Source organism: Ciona intestinalis, unplaced genomic scaffold (genome assembly GCF_000224145.3).
Source record: "Ciona intestinalis unplaced genomic scaffold, KH HT000084.2, whole genome shotgun sequence".
Classification (NCBI taxonomy): domain Eukaryota; kingdom Metazoa; phylum Chordata; class Ascidiacea; order Phlebobranchia; family Cionidae; genus Ciona; species Ciona intestinalis.
The window spans coordinates 34,516-57,835 of NW_004190406.2; the positions used below are offsets into that span (position 1 = coordinate 34,516).

Genomic DNA, 23,320 nt, shown 5'->3' on the forward strand with positions numbered 1-23,320 from the left:
TCCCAATTATCAGCCATACAAAAAAAAAATAAAAAAAATCTAAAAAAAACAATCACCCACAAAGTAACATACAAGGTAACTCGTAAGCTGGGCACGAGGTGTTAAACCCGTGTGATAACGACTGTCGTTTTCCGGCCACGCGAGGATAAAGTAAGTTACATTCATTCATTCATTCATTCAAAATAAAGAAACTAAATCTAGATCTGCACTTTTTAAATCTGCAGCCACGAAACACACATCCACAGCCTTTGTTTTATTTATTAAAGTTATAAGTAAATAAAATATAAAAAAAAAACGTTTTTTTTACCAAACAGCATTTCTCTGTTTTCCTTTTCCCAATCAGGAATTCGCTTTTCGTAAAAGCCTTTTCCTTCGTTTTAATTTGATCGTTATAGCAATTACTGTCTCTTGTCTGCGACGTATTAATTTTACTTTTCAGAAATAAAAAAAGAGTGGAATGCGCAACTGCCCAAAACCGTGATATATTCTTTTTTCTATACACGTGACCGCCAACTTCGTTCCCATTTCGCTTGGTCTCTGTATTATTGTAAAAGATTGGCGCATGGCAGTTTTAGCTGTTTATTTAGAAAACTACACCAACTATTCAAGTTTATTAGGCCAATTTAGTTATTTGGTAGGTTAACGCTTACAGTTTACCACTTTTTAGGAAATTTAATTATTTAATAATAATAATAAATTTAATTAAAAACGTTCAAACAAACGGTTTGTTGGAAATATATATATCAGCGATAAGCTGTAGTGATTATATCAGCTTATGTGTCAACAAGAACGAAATATAGATAATATTGCGTCATAATAATTCTATGGTCGATATATTTAATTCAAATTATGCTAATTATAATACTTTCAGTAACTATGCTCTCTTGTTTTAACGACTGCCGATTTACCGATGCCCATGTTTTCTTGTGAAATATCCCGATATTCGTGGCCACAAATTCATTCATTCCAGGATTTAATGCAAAATGAAAACTTGGGGACTATTTCGGATTAAGCCCTCCACTGACCAGACCACCCTGATTTTAGTTTAGATACATCGATCCCTCGAATAAACAAAGTATAGTAAAGTGGGGGGAGACACATTTTAATCTATTTTCTCGTTCTATTTTGTAGGAAACAAAGAACAGTAAACATGGTACTATTTACCTACTGTACTACAAATTGCTTTTTTAACCAGAAACCAAACAGTTCATGATATCTTGCTATATTTTATTCCTTTTCTGGTATACAAGTACACGATACAGTATCGGGCAAAAGCTCACTTGACGGTAGGGGCAAGGGCTCGTAAGCGCCCGCCATGAACCTATGGACTGACCTCAAGGTCTCAGTGCTGGTAGTGGCGTTAGTTGGTAGTTCTCGTTTCGTTATTGTGTTAGGGAAAAGGCGAATTATATGTCAGACAGAATCACGTGACGGCAGTGTGACGTCATGGGATAAAATGCTGGAAAAGATTTGCGAGTCTCTAAGCGGCTGGACGGGATATCATTAAAACGGCATACCAACGAAAAATGAAAATTTGTGTATGAATAGGGATGCCTAAATGTAACCTAAAGGTACCATCAAAGTTTCCCAAAACGATAGGGCTTCTAAAAAATCGTTTCGACAATGCATGGTATTTTCCCATGATTATTTTGTAAAAAATGTTACAGTAGGTAAGAGTAAGACATAATGAACATTTTAATATAAAATGTGCCAAAAAATAACTAATAAGGAAAAAGTGCCGAGTCAGCACATTATGTAGCTTAGTTCAATCGAAAATTAAAACATAATAAAGTCTATGTTTTACATTTTTTATATAGGGTGGGGGAAGATGGGACACCTTTTCATTCTATTTTCTTGTCGAATTTAGTAGTAAACGAAAAAAATTCAAAGAATTATAAAACCGTATTCTCACTGCTCCCATAGACCGTTGTTATTTGTTTAAAACACGATCAGGGTATTAAAATATTATGTGCTATATGTGTCCCATCTTTCCCCACCCTACTATAGTTTTGAAGAAGAAGCATTCATTATACCAAATCAGAAATAAAAATTAAATTTGCCTAAATATTTTAGAAACTAGAAAAGATCAAAATTGAGTGATTTTTTTCCAATTGTTGAGTGATTTTTTTTCCAATGGGACCCCCCTCCAATCCCATGCACTGTGCCACGGCCATTTTTTACTCCAGCGGTTGAATTTGCGCTTTTAAAACTCATTTTATTTAGAAACTGTTTTTTTTCAAACATTGATGACCTTTAGATCACATTTGAGGATATCTGTCAATATACAAATTTTGTTTTTTGTTAGTATGCCCCTTTAACATGAGATAAGTCGTATCCGCAGTGTTGACATGATTAACGTAACATTGTGATAGGGTAATCCCCCACCCTACTATATCATTATTTAAGTTTCCAGTAGCGCAACAATATTCTTATATATTTGTAACAATATTTTTAAAGTTATAGTAAGGCTGATAATTTATAGGCTTGTTTTTACAGAGAATATAAATATTTATATTTTTTTTGTTTTATACAATTTTATTTCATAAATATTATAACCATGATGATTTGGATGGAAGTAAAAAATAATAAATTGATAAAGAAAGAAGAAAACAAGGTATGTTTTTTAATAAAAACTGTCAGTTGGTTATTTTCAATACAAAACGTCAGGCTATGATGATTCGTTTAAATAAAGTTATTCTTGATAAAAATGTTTGCGACGAAAGTAAATTTCTGCAGTTACGTCACAGTTGTCCGATATGAATTTTGAAAATTATAGTTACTGTGTACTCTGTCCATAACTTGTACTGAATTCAATCCTACACAATTGACTGCGTTTTTTTTTGTTTAATCGATTTGTTGAGAGGTTTCGACTTAAATTGTCGCTACAATAAAACGTGTTGTTAGCATCGTTTACATCTTGAGATCTTCTTGATTTACAGCTTGTGAGAAAACTTGCAACAAGAGCCGCACCAACTGTTAGAATCACCACTGCACTAGTTATTGATGCCAGCAAAGCAATTTGAAAATTTGTTAGAACTTGTATTCCATTATCTACAATGATAATTGTATTAAAATTGAACAGTAATATCTTTGCAATTAGTAACATCAAACATTCCTATATTTCCTTGTAAAACAGGTATTGTAGGGTGGGGGATGAAGAAACCATTAAGCTCATACAGCCCAAACTTTTAAAACTAAAAATATATGACTTTTTACCAATTTTTATCCAATAATATAGTGTAGGAAACATTTTAAAATAACGACTGTCGCAACGCGAGAATAAAGCTAGATTACCACCACTGTGGATAAGCTTCGTTTATCATTAAATGAAGTGACCAAAAAATAAAATAAAAATACTATGACCGTCTTGCCCCATCTTTCTATATTACTTAATAAATAAAAAATCACTTCACTCACTTACCTTTCTCGCAACGCACATTGCTACCGGTCCATATCATACTGGTTGTTCCTACACATTTTCGAAAGCTCCCTCCAATGTTTATGAACCCAGGCTTACACTTATATGTGATTATTGTGTTATATGGAACTTCCACGCCAGCTGTATTGGTCAATATTGTTCCATTGGAATGAATTACGTTCATGGACCCAAAGATACTCGACTTTATATCATCAGTTATTTGACAAGTAATAGCTGTTTACGGTAAGATATATATGTGAAAAGATTTTTTTTGAAGTAACATGTTTGCAGCATACTAAGCTTTTAAATAAAATATTTAACAAAATTAAGTAATAATTAGTATTATTTTATAAAGCTTAACTTATAGTGTAAAATCGAATTATCTACCTCTGCAAAACGGAAATTCAGTGTCATTAGCATTAGACCATTCTCCATTCTGGTTGCAGTAAATAGTTAACTGTGCTGAGGGGGCAGCAACCATTACAAACCCTTCAGAACAAGAAATGTTTAATGGTCTTCCCATGTATTGGTAATCAGAACGTTCTCCATCCAAGATGACTTTTGAATTATTGGTTATAACTGGCTCGTTACATCTTATTGTACCTGCAAACACGGTTCAATTATTAAGCCGACAAGAGATCACAGATCTAATGAATGAGCACGTTTTAAACTAATTAGCATAATATAGTAGAGTCGGGGAAGATGGGACACCTTTAACACATAATATCCAAATAGCCGGATCGTGTTTTAAACGATTAACAACGGTCTGTGGAAGTCGTGAAGATGCGGTTTTATAATTCATTAAATGTTCTTTGTTTACTACTAAATGAAAAGAGAAAACAAAATGAAAAGGTGTCCCATCTACCCCCACCCTGCTCTATTAATTAATCCTTTTACTACAACGGTCGACTGGGCTCGATCAAAAACAAATCTGAAGTAACCAACAAAACGGGTTCTAGTCGCCATTGGTGACTGTGGAGCAGTAGGCAGAATGTATTTATACATGTATCATAACTTTTTTTTTGTTCTTTTTTCGCTTGTTCTTTTTTCTATTCACGTGGCCGCCAACTCCGTCCCCATTTCGCTTGGTCTTTATTGTAAAATATAGGTGCATTGTGATTTTAGGAAGTTTTATCTGTTTATTTCAAAAACCACTTTCGTACAGTTTGATTTTGTTTTATGAAACTAGTTTTAGTTTGTAAAGAAAACAAAATAAAAACACCAGGAAAATAAACAACTAGGAGACAATATGACTTTTATTTAGAAAGAAAACAAAAAAATATCGTTTTAAAATTATATACAGTAGGGTGGGGGAAGATGGGGCACTTTTTAGCTCTACTTTCTCTTACCATTTAGTAGTAAACAAATAACATTTAAAGAATTATAAAACTATATCCTCACGACTTCCATAAATCGTCGTTAATTGTTTAAAACACGATTAGGATATTGTGATATTACGTGCTAAAGGTGTACCATCTTCCCCCACCCTACTATATATAAAGTTAACATGACAAAAAACAGCACAGCCGGTTAAATTCGGTAAGTTAATTAACTACAAGTTGCAGAATACTGCAAATGTAAAGATATTTCAATTTAGAGTCCCATCTTACCCCACATTGTAGTTTTATATGTTTTCACTGCCAAACTTTGAAAGGTTTGCTTTTAATTTAGTAATTTATACCTCAGGGGTTATTCAACTATAAGATACTAATATAATAAAAAGATAATATTTTGAAAATATATTCGAAATTTGGTCATTCGCACTTGGTGATAATTTATAAGAAGTGACTTGTGCCAAAAAACAGAGTAGTAATACCCAATTTGTAGCAAAATAAAAACTTTATCAATACTTATAATCAATTTTCTGTTATTACAAGTTCATATACATTTGTGGGATACAATATTTATCAATTGAAGTTCGAGCATTACCCATTGTCGTTCAAACAATACCAATTGTTATGCAATAATATAATGTATAGGTAACATGTAAACACTATAGCAGTAGAGCAAAAAAAAGAATGTTTCGACTTAATTTTCAAAGCGTACAGTATTATTTCGTGTTATTTACTTATATTCCTATTTATAAATACATTTATTAATCAAAATTAACAATAATTTCAAACTGTCCCATCTTATCCTGTGTGTTTTCAAATTTGTAAAATTTCACCTGTTGTGCGGATCGCTAAATAACTCCTCGTGTGTTTTATTAAATTTTATTAAATTGTTGTCAAATAATAAAGGAAAGAGAGTACTAGCTCGTGGTATTACTCCAAAACCGCCATGTAGTTTGATTTTAGAAATATTTGGCAATATTTACGTGAGTGTCCCATCTTTCCCCACTGTACTTTGCCTTTATAGAGTTTAGTGATATCTTTAGTTTAGAGCAATACACAAATTTTGATTTTTTGTTGGCAACATCATAATGTGTCGCACGCTTTGTAGAGTTTAAAACTGGGTCAAATAATACTGCAGCAATAACAACTTAATAATAATAATATGTGCTTTGCAACAATAACAACTTACTTCGACCAACAAATGGTGAAGTAGGCGTGACCTCACAGGAATACCCGTCGCCATGGAAACCAACATTACAAGAGCACAAATAGCTACCAAATGTATTTCGACAGTAAGCGTTGTTGTGGCAGTTGTTTTGTCTCACTTCAGCACATTCATCTAAGTCTGCGAATAATAATATAGTAAAACGGAGTTTTTAAAATAGTTCTTACGAAATGATGATAGCCCAAAGATGAATCTTCGTTCATTTAAGACCGCTCTATATTTTGATTAATAAATGAATTTGTTGAAAATGATAACACGTATAGTAGAGTGGGGGAAGGTTGGAGACTTAAGCACATACTGCCTAATATTTTCAAAATCGACAGTGTTTGGGTATTACCACGAATTGGTACTGTGTAATTGACAACAATACCAAAGTATATATTATAACACACGAGGAGTTATTTTATTGGTTTGCAAAACAGGTGTAACTTTAAGAATTCGAAACCACACAGGATAAGACGGTACAGTTTAAAATCCTTGTTAATTTTGAATAAGAACTTAACGTAAATAAAACGAAGTAATATTAAACGCTTTCAAAATCAAATTTAAACTTTCTTTTTTCCCAGCTCTACACTGCTTTAGGTTTTAACATGTTTCATACATTATATTATTGCATAAAATAGATATTTTTTAATCGATAATTGGTATTGTGTGAAATTAATGGATATATCAATAGTTATAATCAATTTTCTGTTATTACAAGTTGATATACATTGTATCCTTCTAATGCATATTAACTTGCAATAACAGAAAATTGTTTATCACCCTTAATAAATTACTATCGGGTTTTATGTAGTTGAATAACCCCTGAGGTATAAATTACTAAATTAAAAGGAAACCTTTCAAAGTTTGGCAATGAAAACCTACGGAACTACAATGTGGGAAAAGATAAAACGAAGAATTGAATTTTTTATATTAATAGTATTCTGCAACTTGTAGTTAACCTACCAAATTCAACTGGCTTTGCTAGTTTCTTTGCCATGTAAACTTTATACATATAACGTTAAAACGATATTTTTTTATTTTTATTTAGCAATAATAAAGCTATATTGTACCGTGAGAATACTGTCGAATATCACTGTAACATCCATCCTTAATGGGGTACCGGTTAAAGGAGATTTAAAGAGCACGTTTATGCCGTGTCCCGTCTTTCCTCACCCTACTATATATGATTCAAAACAATATTTTACCCTTTGTTACAGCAAGGTTTCCCAAACTTTTTGATCGCGAACAAAAACTTTTTGCTATACTCTGGACAATATAATGGTACTTTGCGTAAAATTGCCATATACTCTCGGCGACCCCTAAAATTCGTTCCGTCACTCCCTGCTTAGAAAGCCCTAACCAAGTATGTTACTGTCCGAACAAAACGTATTTTTAGAGCAAAATTGATTTTGTTGAAATAGTCCATCACCACTTAATAAAGACGAATTTGCATTGTTAGAACATAAATTATTAAATATTCGTTCGTACAAATGCATTAAAACCTAGGCCCCATTCTAGTTTACTTTATTTTTTCGGGTAAGATAAGACACTTTACTAATTCGTCTTTATCAAGTGGTGATGGACGAGAACCAATGTAACAGTAATATTTTCACGATCGAAAAGTGCCCGGCAAAGTTAATAACTGTTGTTAAATGTTAAAATTTGGTGTTGAAACAATATACAACATTTGTTCAATAGCAGAAGATGCAAATATTAAGACGAGATCTCATTTGATAGTAAACATTAAACAAAGAAGATTAAAATTCTTATAATCTATATCACCAGGACTCCCGTAAACCGTTGTTAATTTTTTAAAACACAATCAAGATATTTGAATAGTATTTGCAACAGTTGTCCCATCTTACCCCACAGTACTATATTTCGTTTTTTTTTATGTAAGTCGTAGTTTAGGCTTAGCATGCGTTTAACTTTTGCGAGTGATTTAGATTTAAAACTTTACTCCAAAACACAAAAACGTTGAAACAAAGTTTACGTTTCAACCTTTATTTTTCAAGCGACAATCACAAAATATTTGCGATAAACGTGGGTTTGTTAAAATCTTTAAACTCCCTAGAAAAAATATTCTTTATTTAAATTAATGGCAAGTTATCATAACACACTGACGTTATATATAAATATTTATTAATGACAATTAAAAAGGAATTCGAAAAGTCCGTTTCTACTCCTCTTGTTTGCATATCGCTTAAATTGCATCACGTGTGCGAATCGCTTAACAACTTTCCAGTGTTTTATTATTATTATTATTTTTTGAAGTGTTGTCATTTAATGAAGGTATGATAGAACAAATTCCAAGTATCATCAAAATAACAACCAGGCATATTTTTTTGCAATCATTCATAGTTTTTTACAAATTTGTTACCTTCACATGATATAGATTGCGCATCCCATTCTCCATTCTCGGTGCATCTGATGCGTTGAACAAAAGTTCCATGAGTGTCTTTTGGAATAAAACCTAACGGGCAGTGTAGGGTAACGTTGGAGCCAACAGCATATGAGTTTCCAATAACTGCCACATCGTTTTGTACTTGAGGAGGTGAACAATCTAAAGGTAAACTGCTTTTACAGTTGATTTTATTCGTTGACTGTTGCACATATTAACATTGCCCAGTACTTATTTTCTTTTTATGGACCCCCATTTAGTTACAATAAGATTATTAATGTTACAGAATTATTCGACAGTGTTATCACAACTTTATAAAACACGCGTTTTTAAACATTAAAAAAAGAGTAGTCTAAAGTGTAAACAGCATTTTTCGAACAGGTAAAAAATGCGTAATAGTAAGGGACTAACTTTGAATGCTTGCTAAATCGTAGTAAAGCCGATAAAATTGTGCAGTTTGCGAGTGTGAACGATTAAACCAGTTTCATAGCTTCATAAAAAAAGGAATATTTCGTACGGTTAAATTTTGTTCAGTAAAATGAGGAAAAGGGGTCAATATGAATTTAATTTGGGTTAAAAACAACAAAAAATATCGTTTTAAAGTTATTTACAGGGCAAAAAAACTAGCACTGCCGGTTAATTTTGGTAAGTTAATTCTTTGAATGTTCTTTGCTTACTACCAAATGGGACAAGAAAATAAAAAGGTGCCCTATCTTCTCCACCCTACTCTAATATACTAATATAATAACAAGATAAAATTTGTGCGAAAAACAGTGTAGCAATGCCCAATTTGTAGCAAAAATGTAAACTTTATTATTTTGTAGGTTACATTTTGAAGTTCAACCCCTTATCGTTTAAACAATTTTCTACAATACTATAAATGTCGGTAACATGTTAAAAACTACAGAAGTAGGGCAAGGAAAAGATTGTTTAAACTTGATTTGAGCGTACAGTATTAAAAAGCGTGAAGTATTATTTCGTGTTATTTACGTGTATTACTAGTAATAAATCATGTATTAATCAAAACTAACAAGGATTCTAAACTGTCCCATCTTATCCTGTGTTTTCTAATTTGTAAATAACACTTGTTGTGCGGATCGCTAAATAACTCATCTTTTTGTCATTTAATAAAAGTATGATAGTACTAATTCATGGTTTCACCCCAAAACTGTTATGTATTTCGAGTTTAGAGATATTGGGCAATATATGCTTAAATGTCCCATCTTCCCTCCACTCTACTATATACTCGTAAATTTTATAGCAAACATTCATATTGTAAACCGTTTCGTTGGCGAGTAATTGACAATTACTTTTCTGCTTGAACAAAATCAGCGATAAATAAAGAATGTACCTTTAACAATAAATATTAGATTACATTATGTTGAATATTCCCCTACTAGCTTTTTTAGTTTTATAAACTATGGTGTATAAAAACGACTAATTATTCAGTAACTAACAATTATATATTCTAGTTTAGTTAAATAAAGTAAATCTAAAATGTAAACTTTAATTAATCGATTCAACTTGATGAAATATTTTAAAATAAGCGTAGTCTTATCTAAACATAGTGTATAAAATCGCACATTTAATGGAACAACTAATGATTACAACGCTAGTGAGATAAGTAATCCATACATCGGGACCTGCTGGTAACAAAGTAATCGGTATCTTTAGGCTTTGTTTACATTACAGTGGGAATATAAATAAAAAAATGTATACTAACAAATGAATTCATTAGCAAGCTCGCATTGCGCAATAATCAACATGACCCAGCACTCATTTGGAAGGCCATGTAATTAAATCATTAGGTTATCAGCCTAATTATATTTGTTAAATAAAAACCTTGATATCTTACCTGACAAACATCGATATTGAACTTCCAAATGATTTTCAGAATTCGCTAAACACAATCGAGCTTCAAGTGACGCCGTGTTTAGCATCATTGTTCCATCAACATTAACGTGACATACGTACTTTCCAGTGCACAAGAGCCGGATCTGTGAAGTTACCACCATCACGCCACAAGAAGTTACAGCTCCCACATGGTGATTCATGCATGAGCTACTTGTGCCGTACTCCGCTTTCATTACGTACGTCTTCAAATCACGGCTGCATTCAAGTACCACAATCCCGCCTTCGCATGAAGTTGAAACGCGTACACCGCCTTTGCCATGTTTCGTTGTATAAATATAGTACTTTACTCCAACAAACAGTGTACAAAGTGCCATAAAAAAAAACTATATCTTACCATTTAATCGTTGATTCACTTGTGTACAGTTGACAACAACTAAAGTTAAAGCGAGGAAACAAAGCAAGTTCATCTTGTTATGTTCATAACACTTTTAAATTGTTCTGATATGGGTGATAATTTTGAAATATTTAAATACTGCAGCACACAAAACAAATTGATATGAAACCTGATCTGATACCTTTAGGATTAAAGTCAATAATAAAAACATAGAAGTATTCTCGCTACAAACGCTTGCTGCCCCGCGGCAAAATATGTTCCGCACCGTTACTAAAAGTATTCGAAACTGGGCTTACAAGTTTAAATCGACAATGAATAAATTGATGTGATTTGCTTTATCCTCGTGTGAATAAAGAGAAGATTGTTTAAATAAAAAAAAGCAGTTAAACGACAAAAACACCAAGCAAGAGCAATACAAAACAGCCTTCTTGTGCCCCACATTCATTTATACACATTCAATATTATCCTGTTCAGCCGCTGAAAGACTCGAATAGTTTTCCCTCTACACATGACATCATACTGCTGTCACGTGATTTACGCCCAACATTTCAAAACTTTAAATATATGATGCGTTTTGAATATCACGAATTAGTACGATTGTAGCGGCGTTTCGTAGTATTACGTCACACAACTTCCATTGTCCTCAATATTTACCACATTGTTTGACGTCGTGCGCTAACTTTCCCACAACGCTGCGGACGTACCCTGCCGTTAACCGAGTTTACATGGGCGTCGCCAAGGGGAGGTCTGAGGAGCTATGCACCTCCCCAATTTTGAGTTTACATCAGGGTTATTGGTGAAAACATACAAATAATATAATTTACCATTTCGATTTAGTAAAGCCAAATCACACAATTTTGTGACAAAAACGCTGGTGGTAGGCGACGAATGGAGTTTTGAATGTAGTTGTAGTGTAGCAATCCGACCTATATCCATGGAACGGGTAGGGCCGAATATTACGAGTCCAGAGCCATGAACCCGTGTAAGCTACATTCCTTGGGCAAAGTCTACATTCAGCCATGTACATTAAAGCAGGACAATAACGATGGAAGAGAGAGAACTTTCGGTCGATTCTGTGTGATGTCACATTCTCTTATTCGTAACGCATTTTACCCGTCTTTGTATAAAGTCGCCTGCATGCTATTCTGACGATTATTCGATTCACTAAATATACCAAAATAAATACATTCATTTGGATTAAGCTTCAATGAAAATCAAGGAAGGTTATAATTTTCGCATTAAGCTGAGAAATACGAGGGACATTCAAAACATAAACAGAATCTACGATATAGCTAACCGCTACAGCCTATAAAGTCGGATCTGCGAGAAGTCAGAGTCTAAAAATAACAATTAAAGGTAGCGGGGCTATAGTAGATCGTTGTATTTTTACGCGGCGTAATTCTGAAAAATAAAGCTATTCAGTACCTTCCCGTGTTTTGTGTTGTAATAAGTTGTTTCAAACCCAAAATACAACTATAAAACATTTGCTCTCCACCAAAATGTTAGGCTGGCGTAAACCCCTAGATAACCTAGACTAGGACGTAGCTTTAGACACCCGCGAGCGCACGAAGTCAACTGCAGCTTACCCTCAATCGGCTCATAAACAATATACCAACACCAGGTGTCTAAAGTACTATCATTGGTTTATTTATTAACAACAATTAAAAAAAATAATAAAACACACACGAGGAATTATTTAGCAATTCGCACAACAAGTGTAATTTTACAAATTCGAACACACAGGATAAGACAGGACAATTTAAAATCATTATTAGTTTTGATCATGGCGCCCTCTATAACAGACCTGGACACCGTCGGCGCCCCTCTCGAAACTGGAGGCGGATGGTTTTGCAGCGCTTGTGCGATTTGTAGACAGTTTTGATCAGTTATTTGACAAATTATCGCATTAGATAGTGTTTGCTCGGAGTTTTAGCAGTTAGTACAGTATAAATGTTTAATTTATTATTCAGTTTATAGAGGTCGCCATGGTTTTGATTAATAAATGTATTCTTTATTAGGGATACACGTAAACAAGAGATCAAAGATCTAATGCGTGAGCACGTTACAAGCTATAATCACAGAAATAAAAAAGAATAGAACGCGCATCTCTAATGTCGGTAAAGGAGAGAGCATGATACACTCTCTCTTTCACGACTCGTTCCCGTTTACTATTGTAGTCAATGCAAGCCAGGTCGTTTTATGTAGTTTTTCTTCGTTTTTTGACTTAATTTAGGTTTATAGGGAAAAATAACTATTTTCAAACATATATATATTTCTAAAAACCTCCTAAAATCACTGTGCGCCCATCTTTTAAAATGGAGACCAAGCGAAATGGGGACGGAGTTGGCGGTCACGTGAATAGAAAAAAGAATATATCACGGTTTTGGGCAGTTGCGCGTTCTACTCTTTTTTATTTCTATGGCTATAATAGATCACTTTTCACAAAAAATCCGATAGGTGGCGACCGAGAAAATGTCTTCGAAGCTAAGCCCTTAGCAACGTATCTTTTTGTATTGATTTAGCAAAGTTAGGCGACGGTTTTGTTAAAACTGTGCTTGGGTGGTCGCTATTTTTTAATAATACATCCACGTATTTTTTAAATAGTTTTGATGAGTTATTTGACGAATTATCACATTAGAAAATGTTTGCTCGGAGATTTAGCAGTTAGTACAGTATAAATGTTTATTTTTTTTATTTAGCTTGCTTGTATTACGTGTATGATTGGCCACCAGTGTAAAATTTTAACTGAAGCTGTGTTTGTTTGGGTATGCGCGCCTGTGTTGTTGGTTCTAAATTAAGTCCCACAGACATTTTAACAAAATTTAAAATATCCTAACTATAAATACTCTCTGAACTACAAGACCTACCGCTACCACTTCGCAGTTTATTTTTAAATTTAAATAGACTGCTTGCTTTTGAAAATTCCTTTTTGACTTGGATTTTTTTGTTTGAGAATTCTAATATTGATCTCATAAAAGGCCTATTTCTTGCTTTATTAAAAAAACCTTCAGAAATGATGTAAAAGTTATTGAGATAGCAGGACAGATCAACACAGTCAATGCCAAAAGCTAATCAAAATTAAAGATAACTTTTTAATTTCCCTTCTTAAAAAGTTGCAACAGGTCACATAAATTTAGAAATTGTAATATGAGTTTATTTTTGGTTACATTGTAATTTAAAAAAACACATTTACATTTGTTCAATAAAAAAGGTGGGCCAAATTAAAAAGAAATGCTACCTCTTTTGTGGTTTGTATATGCTGGTAAAGGTAATGTCAGTTTAGAACAGGTTACATGTATACATTTTGTATAACAAAATGCTTGTATGCAAGATATAGTGAGAAATCATGTGTATGGTTTGTTGTGAGACAGGTTGTACAAGTGGGTATGATGCAGGTGATAAAACACAAATTTCTGTTTACCACATGTAAGCAATAGCGGTCAAGATGACTGCAGTCCATTCCAAGGAACAACATGTTGCGTGTTCTCAAAGTTTGATTCCGACGGTTTAAAGAAATATTCCTTTCCTGCTAAATTTCTTTTGCGCTGTTTTTGCGCTTTACTACGATAAATTACAAATCTAGCGATCAGAAGTAAGCAGTTTAAAAGAAGGTCACGGCGAACACCAAACAATAGATCATCTCGTTGTAACGCTAGGGGCTGTCTTAGTTTTGGTTTTCGGGCATTACTACAAAAAGTGCACAAATCAGAGTCTGTTATTTTAAATCGGTGAATGTCGACGTTTGTTACAATTGCCCGAAGGTTAAATTTCAGTTGAAATGACCTTAGGCGCGTTTCAATCGTTGAAGTGAGCGTGTTTCTGTAAATGTCGGACCACGCGGCCTCTTATATGTTCACGTCTTCTTCCCAATGTTGCTGGGCTTTAATTGGTTTGGTAAATTTGAATTTTTAAATCGTCCGGTAAAAATCTTTTGTAGAGTTCTTTTATACCTCTTTCTGACCATTCGTCGTAGAATATTGCTTTTCTTTTGATTAATACATGTTTGTTTAAAACCACAGCGGTTGATGTTGTGTTGGACAGTTGTTCAGTTTAACCCAGTGGTTCCCAAAGGATGGGTCGCACAGGGTTGACAAATGGGTCGCGCCAAGGTGATTCAAATCTATCAAAACGATTTTTTTTCTTTTCAAGCATTCGGGTTAGATTTGCGTTGTAGTTTAGCCTTATATTTACCATGTTTTTCTTAGCCAGGTAGACTGTTTGTTACGAAATAGTAGGCATTCACATGTGGATTCATTGCATCATAACAGCGATGGTTTGACCTGGCAATTAATTACGACATAATAGCAACTCACACGTTGAATATATAATAAGGATTGACACGTAATCATTGGGCATGTAGGAGGTTTAAAACAGGCTTGAATGTTAAAGAGGCACATGCATCGTATTTAAGCCTTTACGTGCGTCGTACTTTAGGCTTTTTTTCAATAATAAATTGAAAGATCCACACAAACAGTTGAAGATTTTAAAAACTCTGGCGTTTGTGTCGAAAAATAACTTTAAAAATGTGGCCACAAGCTAAAGGATTACCCATGGGTCGTGAGATGTTCATAAAACTCTGATTTGGGTCGCGCTAAAAAAAACTTTGGGAACCACTGGTAACCGTTTTCAGCAATGAGAAATGAGCGATTCGTACATTTTGTCTTGCTGCGACAAATTAGACCCGAGAGCTGCTGATAACGTATGTAAAGTAACGACGTGAGTTTCAATGTCTTTCCAAGGAGCACTATAGTCTGAATTAAGTAGCTGTTTAATTGATCGACTTCTGAGCGCAGTTATGTAATCGATCATGTTGGTTCCTCCATTTTCAAAATCGTTCACTAACACCGTTCGTTTTACTCTTTCCCAGCTCGATCCCCAGAGGAATGTGAATATCATTCTATTCAGTTTACGCACGAATTGTTCTGGGACGAGAGCTGGTACCATGCTGAGTTTGTATAGTAGTGTAGGGATGATTAAACTTTTGATAATTGTGACTTTTCCCAGAAGTGTAAGTCCACGTCGCGACCACGTGTTTATATAGTAGGGTGGGGGGAAGATGGGACACTTCAGCACGTATTGCCCAATATGTAGAATCCGTACGGGTCTGTAGGCACTGACTGTGACCTACTAGCTTGGATCGAACCGGTTATGCGTAATCAGCAATTTAGTCTGTCTCACCACTCCGATTTGTGTATATACAGTGTATTTACAGTTCAGGTGGTACACAGCGGCAATAGTACGTATTCGGGTAAACCAAATCCAATTGCAACCAAATTACCAATTGACTAAGGCAACTAGTAGAACTAAGACCAAACGACCAAATAATTTCTGAGGTTAACAACCCCGGCCACGATCACGGATTTCACCTTATTCAAATAGAATACAGTATTAGCGTTAGTACAGTTTCAAGTGATAGACTGTCACTACGAATAATGGAACTTAGGTACAAATACAACGCTAATCACTGCGATTAAACTGGATTAATAATACCTAAGAAATGCTGTACTGCACAGAGCTAAAAATAGCAACATTAAATTTAGCGTTGCGGTTAACAAAGGAAATGGAGATAACGGCGGTTCCGTAACGCATGGTGATTTTGGAATGATACAGCATAGATATCGCATAACACAATGAAGGGGAATTAACAACCGTAACACAATATTTTAATATTTTAAAAATATTACGAATTTTGGGTAATACCACGAATTAGAGATATCCTACCTAGTAATTGGCAAAACTCCGAGGAAAAAATATAAAACACGAAATGAGTTATTTAGAGATTCGCACACCCAGTGATTTTTTAGAAAATTGAAAACACACGGGGGAAGATGGGACAATTTAAACTACGTGTCTATCCTGATTTCTCAAGACTGAAATGTTCCCAGGAACATGCTGTTGGAAGTACTTGATTCAAACAATGTTACAACAACATTTTATTTTTGTTTTATTATACAGACTGTGCACCAAGAACAATAAAATAACAGTAAATTTATAACAAATCCAATACCTGAAATAATTTTTTTTTATTTTTTAATATGAAAGTATATGATTTATATAAATATTAAGAACATAAAATAATAAACTCTTTAATAAAGACATATATATATATTTTTTATATTTATAAAAAAGGCAAAAACTTAACATGCATTCCATTTAAAGTGGCCAATGCGTTTTCCATAAACTCCAGCACGATACCAACTGCCACAATCCTGACACTGAATCCAACCCTCTTTATCATTAATATCATCCTCAAAATATTTACCACCACATAGAGCACAGTTATTAAAGGAGTCATTTGAGCTTATTAATGCTGGAGGAAAGTTCTCTTTATTTTTCTGGTTTGTTGTTGTTTTTTCTTTCCTGTTAATCACTCCTTTTCTTTGTTTTTTTTGCATTGTTAAAGTCACTTGTGCTAGCTATGTCCTTGTTTTGATTCATGAACAAATCATTTTGATAATTTAGGCTGGTCAGAAGCCTTGTTCCGCTGTTAAAAGTTTTTCGTTTTCGTTAATTTTTTGAACCACGGGGTAAGGCAAAACTTGGGCATAGTTATCCAAATTGTGGCATATGTTCTCAATTTTTATGTCGACAGCCGGAACAGCTTCTAGGTCCAAAGTTATTTTATCTTGAATATTGATCGCTTCACGGACTCCTATTTCATTAGTTTCTTCTAAAGTAGTTGCACACTGTTCACCTCTTCATTTTGGTCTCCGGTTTCTTCAAAATTACCTACATAATGTAATTTTCAGATGGACCATAGGCGGACTTCGGTATGGCATTCTTGTTTAACGGGTACAACCCGGTTGTTTGGAAAGCTGTATGTAATACCATTCTGTATCGTTGCGACTTTAAAATAAGCTTCTGTAAATAAATGAGGAAAATGATATTTAGTCCAACAGCTGGATTATTCCTCAAAGGAATGCGAACTGCTCCCTTGTAATGATCCTTTAATGGCTTATAATGGACCTTGTCCAACTGTTGCAGGTAGTGGCTGGTGTGGGGAGGCAAACTTATCCTTTCAACATTATTTTCGGATGCATATTTTAAAACATCGATGTTTAAGGTGTGAGATCGGTGTCCATCCACTATCAAAAGATCTTTGCCCGGTCTTTTAAATTCTACGAAATGCTGCATCCATATAAAATATATTTCCTTATTAATGAAAGCAGACTCACTCAACTGAACAATACTTCCAGGAAGCTGACCCATCTGCAAAGATGGATTAAGTCGTTTCCTTTGTATATAATCATCGGGGGAATGTAATCTCCCAAAGCATTTACACACATAACTACAGTTTGCATAACACCCCTTTTAGCTGATGTTATTTGACTACATGCCTTCAAACCTTTTTCCCCACTATTCTCTGAACTCCTGGAACTAAAATTATCCCTGTCTCATCCGTATTACATATGGCACCTAGTTTATTAAACAAATCGAATTTCTGCATTGTATTCTTCACCAAATCAAAGTAACGGTTTACTGAGAATCTGTTTAAATTGATTGCCCTTAGAATTCCCATTGCTTGTGGCTTGCGTATTGTAAGAATGTCTTAATCGAAACCCACTCCACTAGTCTAATCCAGCCATACCAGAAGAAAAGTTGTTTTTGATGTTTTGCTTGTTGACAAATTCAAACACCACTTTTCGAATATCTGTGAAAAAGGGAAATCCTCTTCTTTCAAATTCCAAAATATAAGACACAAGTTCCGTCTCATCATTTTCTGAAAATTAGTGATAAACGACCGAGGTGCTTAGTGCCAACTGATTTGTAGTGAACCACGAACATGTCTATGCAATGTACTTTTCGGCAAATTGTATTTAGTGGCAAGGGCTCTTATGCTACCATTACATTTTTTTCTAACAAGGCATTTCTCATGTCTTTTTCGGTCCAAGTTCCTCTGCTTGTTTTTCGAGCATACTCTCTCCCCATTCTTTTATAATGCAAAATAAGTGATGCTTGTATTACCAATGTTGTATAAATTATGAAATTACTGACAAAATTTGAAAATTTGGCATTAAAAACATGCAAAGATATAACATGGGGAAAGATGGGACACGAGTCTAAAAGTTTTTAACATTAGTATTATTCTGCAACTTGTAGTTACCCTACAGAAATTAACAGCCTGTGCTAGTTTCTTTGCCATGTAAACTATGCACGTGCAACTTTAAAACGTAATTATTACGCTAACTTCAACCCTGATTTGAGTCTCATTAACACCTAGTTATTTGTCTTTCCTAAATCATTCAATTTTTTATACAAAACTTAAACTACTTTTACTTGACAAAAACAAACTTCATGAAATATTCAAGTTTTTTTATGAATCTATGAAACTAGTTTAATCATTCACACTCAAAAACTACAACTTTTCATCGGCGAGCATTCAAAATTAGCGCCTTACTATTTCGCATTTTTTTATCTGTTCAAAAAATACTGTTTCTATTTTTCGTATTTTTTTAATATTTAAAATTAGTAATAAGCTTTGGCGCGCGTTTTATAAAGTCGTGACAACACTGTCAAAAAATTCTGTACCAATTTTTTCTGATTATCATTAAATGGGAGTCTGTAAAAAAAAATTAAAAAAGAGTCTCTTCTGACAAAGTGTCCAATCTTCCCCCTCCCTACTATAATTCATTTTTAGTGTTCGCTAGGCTACTGTCGAAATTTATATTAAACAGTTTTTTTTAATGTTTCGTATTGGTAGTGTTACTTCTAGATAGGTGAAGTTGTTAACCGGCCACGTTAGTTTTCTTCCATTCAATGGTTTGTCGGTGCACTCCCTTTTTAATCAATGTAAAAAGCGTTAGATTTATTGCTGTTTAATTTGCATCCAGATAGATCTCCGAATAGTCCTAGGATTTTCTTTGCATTTGTAATTGATTTTATTGAGCCGTCAGTTATAACTAGGGTGTCATCCGCATACATTGACACGTAGCTGATTTCATTGATGTCAATGCCTTTAATATGTTTACACAGTTGCAATGCTAAGCCGAGTGTTTCAATCGCGAATAAGAATAATGTTGGCGAAAGTGGGTCCCCTTGTCTTACCCCTCTTCTAACTTGAAATGATTTAGACATTTTATTGTTGTTGATGACAACTCCATTTGCATTGTTATATAAAGTAAAAATCATTTGTAGAAACTGTGGTCCGAAGAAACAATGTTGAAGAACGGTCTAATACTGTTTCCGATATAGCGCTGTTTCACGAATCCGTTTTGCCAGCGAGAAATGACCGAGGGTACAATGGCTTTGAGTCGATTATTAATAACACTTGATAGTATTTTACCAAGTGACCACCATGTAACACGCTTGATAATTCTTTTATCATGAACAAGAAGGTACCTTGCATGTGTTGGCGCCATTCGCGAAACGTACTGGATCATACGGGGCCAAGCAACCGTGGAGTCAACACTGCGTCAATGCATGGTTTGCAAGGTACAACGGGCAAATGAGGCGGGAAGTCAAGTTATGGCCCCACTTCCTGCGTCACAAGTTACGCCAGGATTTCCACCGTTTACATGGACAGGGTCGATTACATGGGGCCGGTCCTAGTTAAATCCGGTAGAAGCGAAGTCAAACGATACGTTTGCGTGTTTACTTGTATGGCAACACGAGCGGTCCATTTGGAAATGGCTTATTCATTGACAACGGATTCCTTCATCCGAGCATTTTCGAGGTTCATTAATCGTCGCGGAAAACCAAAGGAAATGTTTAGTGATAATGGAACTAATTTTGTTGGTGCAGAACGGGTGCTGCGAAATGAAATCAAAAGGTGGAACAAAGTTCATGCCTTCCGTAATGAAATGCTGCAGCGTGATATAGAATAGCATTTCAATCCTCCTGGGGCGAGTCACCAAGGGGATGTGTGGGAACGAATCATACACTCTATTCGGAAGATTTTTATGGCTACTATTGGCGCTCGGTCATTGAATGACGAATCACTGCTATCCTTTCTTGTCGAAGTGGAAAATATTATAGACAGTCGACCTATTACGAAATTGAGCGATGATCCAGAAGACTCCATGCCGCTAACGCCCTTAATGTTGCTGATGGGAAAAAACGATTACTCCTGTCCCTTAGGGACATCCGTCAACGCGGATGGTTATCGTAAATCTTGGAAGCTTGTGCAACACTTGGCTGAGCAATTCTGGTCACAATGGCTAAAACAGTATTTGCCATTGCTTCAAGATCGTCAAAAATGGCTCTATCCAGAACGAAACTTTTCGATTGGAGACCTCGTCCTTCTAGTGGACGAGTCAACAGAACGGTGTTATTGGCCAAAAGGCCTTATTAAAGAGACATTTCCTGACTCAAGTGGAGTGGTGCGAAGAGTATACGGGTCGACACCGCTTCATCATCGATGGTTAGAGACATACAAAAGATATGCCTTTTGGAGGCATGTGAATGATTAGCTGATGTTTAGTTTAGCGTGTAAGGTCGGGGTAGCTCGTGTGTTTTGTTAATGTTTTTTTTTATTATTATTATTATTTCTTTTCCCTCTTTTGTTTTACTTGTGTACATATTTTATTTGTTGTGTTGCGTATATGTTTTGTACTGTTATTGTCGCGATGTAGTAATTGTTGTCGTAAGCCGTTGGAAAATAACTTAGATTTTATTTCGTTATTTTGGGGCCGGAATGTAAGCTCTAAAATTACTGCTCGCTGACTGTCTAGCGCCACCCTTTGGCCACCTACTCTAATGTTTTACTTCTTCCTTTTCTCTGTACTAGCGGTGCCGTTTCGTCATCAGTTGCAGCTTTGCCCTATATCGTGCGTGCAGCGAGTGCAGTATAGGGAGTCTTTATTGTAATTATGTGCAGCGTTTTAAATCGTATTGTTTATTCTAGCGCCTTTGAACATAACTGTTTTTTAATCTCTCTGTGTATGTCTATCGTCGTCGATATTGTTTGTCGTATGTGGCTCTTGTGAGATCATTGTTTATCAATACACCTGTACATATTCATCAAGTAGAGAGCATTGATCAAGTTATAAACGCTTTAATCGCTTATTGGTTACGGCTAAAACAGCAGCCGCGTAGGAGTTAAACCCTAGCTCCTACACAGTATTTGCAAGTTTCGTTATGTCCGTTGTACTTAACATATAATTGATATATCCATCAACCGATATGTAGCTTGGAATCGGATTCTCTTTCAAAACATCTTTTGCCTTAACTACAATACGTAGACCTGTATCCATCCCTCGCTTGTCTTTTCTCCTTTTGATCGCATGAACTTTACCGTAGTTTTCTTCAAGATAGCGCGTCAATCTGTCATTTTCGAGTGGTGTTGGCGTCCATCCTATTGCAACCGTTGTTTTGTCAGTCACAAATAAATGCTGTCCTGAGACGAAAACAGTGGTCCAGGTAATGCTTGCTGTCCTTACTGTTATCTGTATCGTGATGTCGATGTCATTTTGTCGAAAATAAACTGAGCTGTAACCTGAACTTGTTACAGAGTCATTACTTTTCTGCTAAAGTCGGATTTCTGTTGAGCGAGGTGCGAGACGACGATATATGCAATCTGTACGCCACGCCAATGCAGGAAGGGCGAAACCGTTGTTATGACTATTTCTTACTGCTTCTTTACCACCACCCCCGTGCCAGCTTACGAGTTACAATGTATGTTACTTTGTTGGTGATTATTTTTTGGGTTTTGTTTTTATTTATGTATGGCTGATAAATTAGACAACCCATTAGTGACCACTGGGTTGGAGCAAAGTTAGTATAGACCAAGTTAGGAAACGGCGCTCGTGTTCGCCATTACGAAGCCCAGAGGGCGTGAATCGCCTATACAAATGCATGGTCGGCATGTGTTCATTTAGTTCTTGTAAGCGATACAAAGCTAGAAAACACGTATAGCGGTTGTTTTAACGTTTAAAATATAATTTCTAATAAAAATCTTGGTATATAATAATAAATCTAGGAATTAATGTGAAGTAAATTAATATTTTGACTGGTTTTCGGCGTACAGTTTGGTTTAACAGGGTACTTTACGTTGGCGATTAAGACTAGCAGCAATTAGCTTAGTTTACATAATAGTATATGATCATGCCTACGAATCTACAGAGCCACTCTTGACTACATTTATAATCCAACATGAGTGGACATGCAGCTGCAAACGGCTTAAGTACTAGCAGATAAGGTGTTCGCGTTTTCCGATTTCATAAAGACCCGGAACGCAGAAAAGGTAGCTTACTAATTCAAGCAGAAGACCAAAAATAGTAACTTAGTATTGTTTTCCTCAATGTCACTTCGATATTAGGCAAATTTTACAAAGATACATTAAGTTTTGTTGCCGGGTATACGTGTTAAGTTTGTGAGGCAAAAAGTAAAACCACGGCAATTTACATGCAAAACTGCAGCTAGATACACCAGTTTATGGTAATGTTATGTTTTTGTTTGTATTTTTATATTTTAAACATGTTCTTTTATGTTTTTGGTTAGTAAACTTGATATTTTATGTTTTTTACTCTTTAATCGATTGAGTGTTCAATAAAAGTTGATTATTTTTGTGAGGTTTATTATTGTGATAAGATATAACATTAGTAGAAAGCCATTTTTATGCGCAGAAGTGCTTGGTTTTTAAAAAATCGCAATATTTAAACGAAAATCAGCACCCAGCAATGATAAAATGCTATGCCGTGGGCTCCGTTATGGCGGCGACTATGACGTCATAGACGCGGAGACAATGGATAACAAACTTGTTGTTTTACAA

General features: G+C 34.9%; 2 protein-coding genes across 4 annotated transcripts in view; both read right to left on the reverse strand.

The window, feature by feature from the left end:
* tmod (tropomodulin) overlaps positions 1–23,320 on the reverse strand; it is a 35,287-nt gene that overhangs the window by 11,426 nt on the left and 541 nt on the right. The window contains exon 1 of one of the 2 annotated variants that reach the window (XM_009863059.2): positions 15,978–15,994. The exons of the other annotated variant lie outside the window; for it this stretch is intronic. The gene's annotated coding sequence lies outside the window, so the exon portion shown is untranslated. Of the gene's footprint in view, positions 1–15,977; positions 15,995–23,320 lie in introns of those variants that run through there. 2 annotated transcript variants of the gene reach the window in all.
* Positions 2,702–10,845, reverse strand: LOC113475023 (sushi, von Willebrand factor type A, EGF and pentraxin domain-containing protein 1-like). Of its 2 annotated transcripts, XM_026838428.1 has the most exons (7): positions 10,612–10,843; positions 10,219–10,527; positions 8,343–8,525; positions 5,942–6,097; positions 3,806–4,021; positions 3,422–3,652; positions 2,702–3,051 (listed from the first exon to the last, which is right to left on the reverse strand). In XM_026838428.1, exons 1-7 carry the CDS (start codon positions 10,682–10,684, stop codon positions 2,777–2,779), a joined length of 1,443 nt encoding a protein of 480 aa, XP_026694229.1. In that variant the 5' UTR covers positions 10,685–10,843; the 3' UTR covers positions 2,702–2,776. The 2 variants fall into 2 exon arrangements, with proteins under 2 accessions (XP_026694229.1, XP_026694230.1); XM_026838429.1 differs by lacking the exon at positions 5,942–6,097 and having other exon boundaries at positions 10,612–10,845.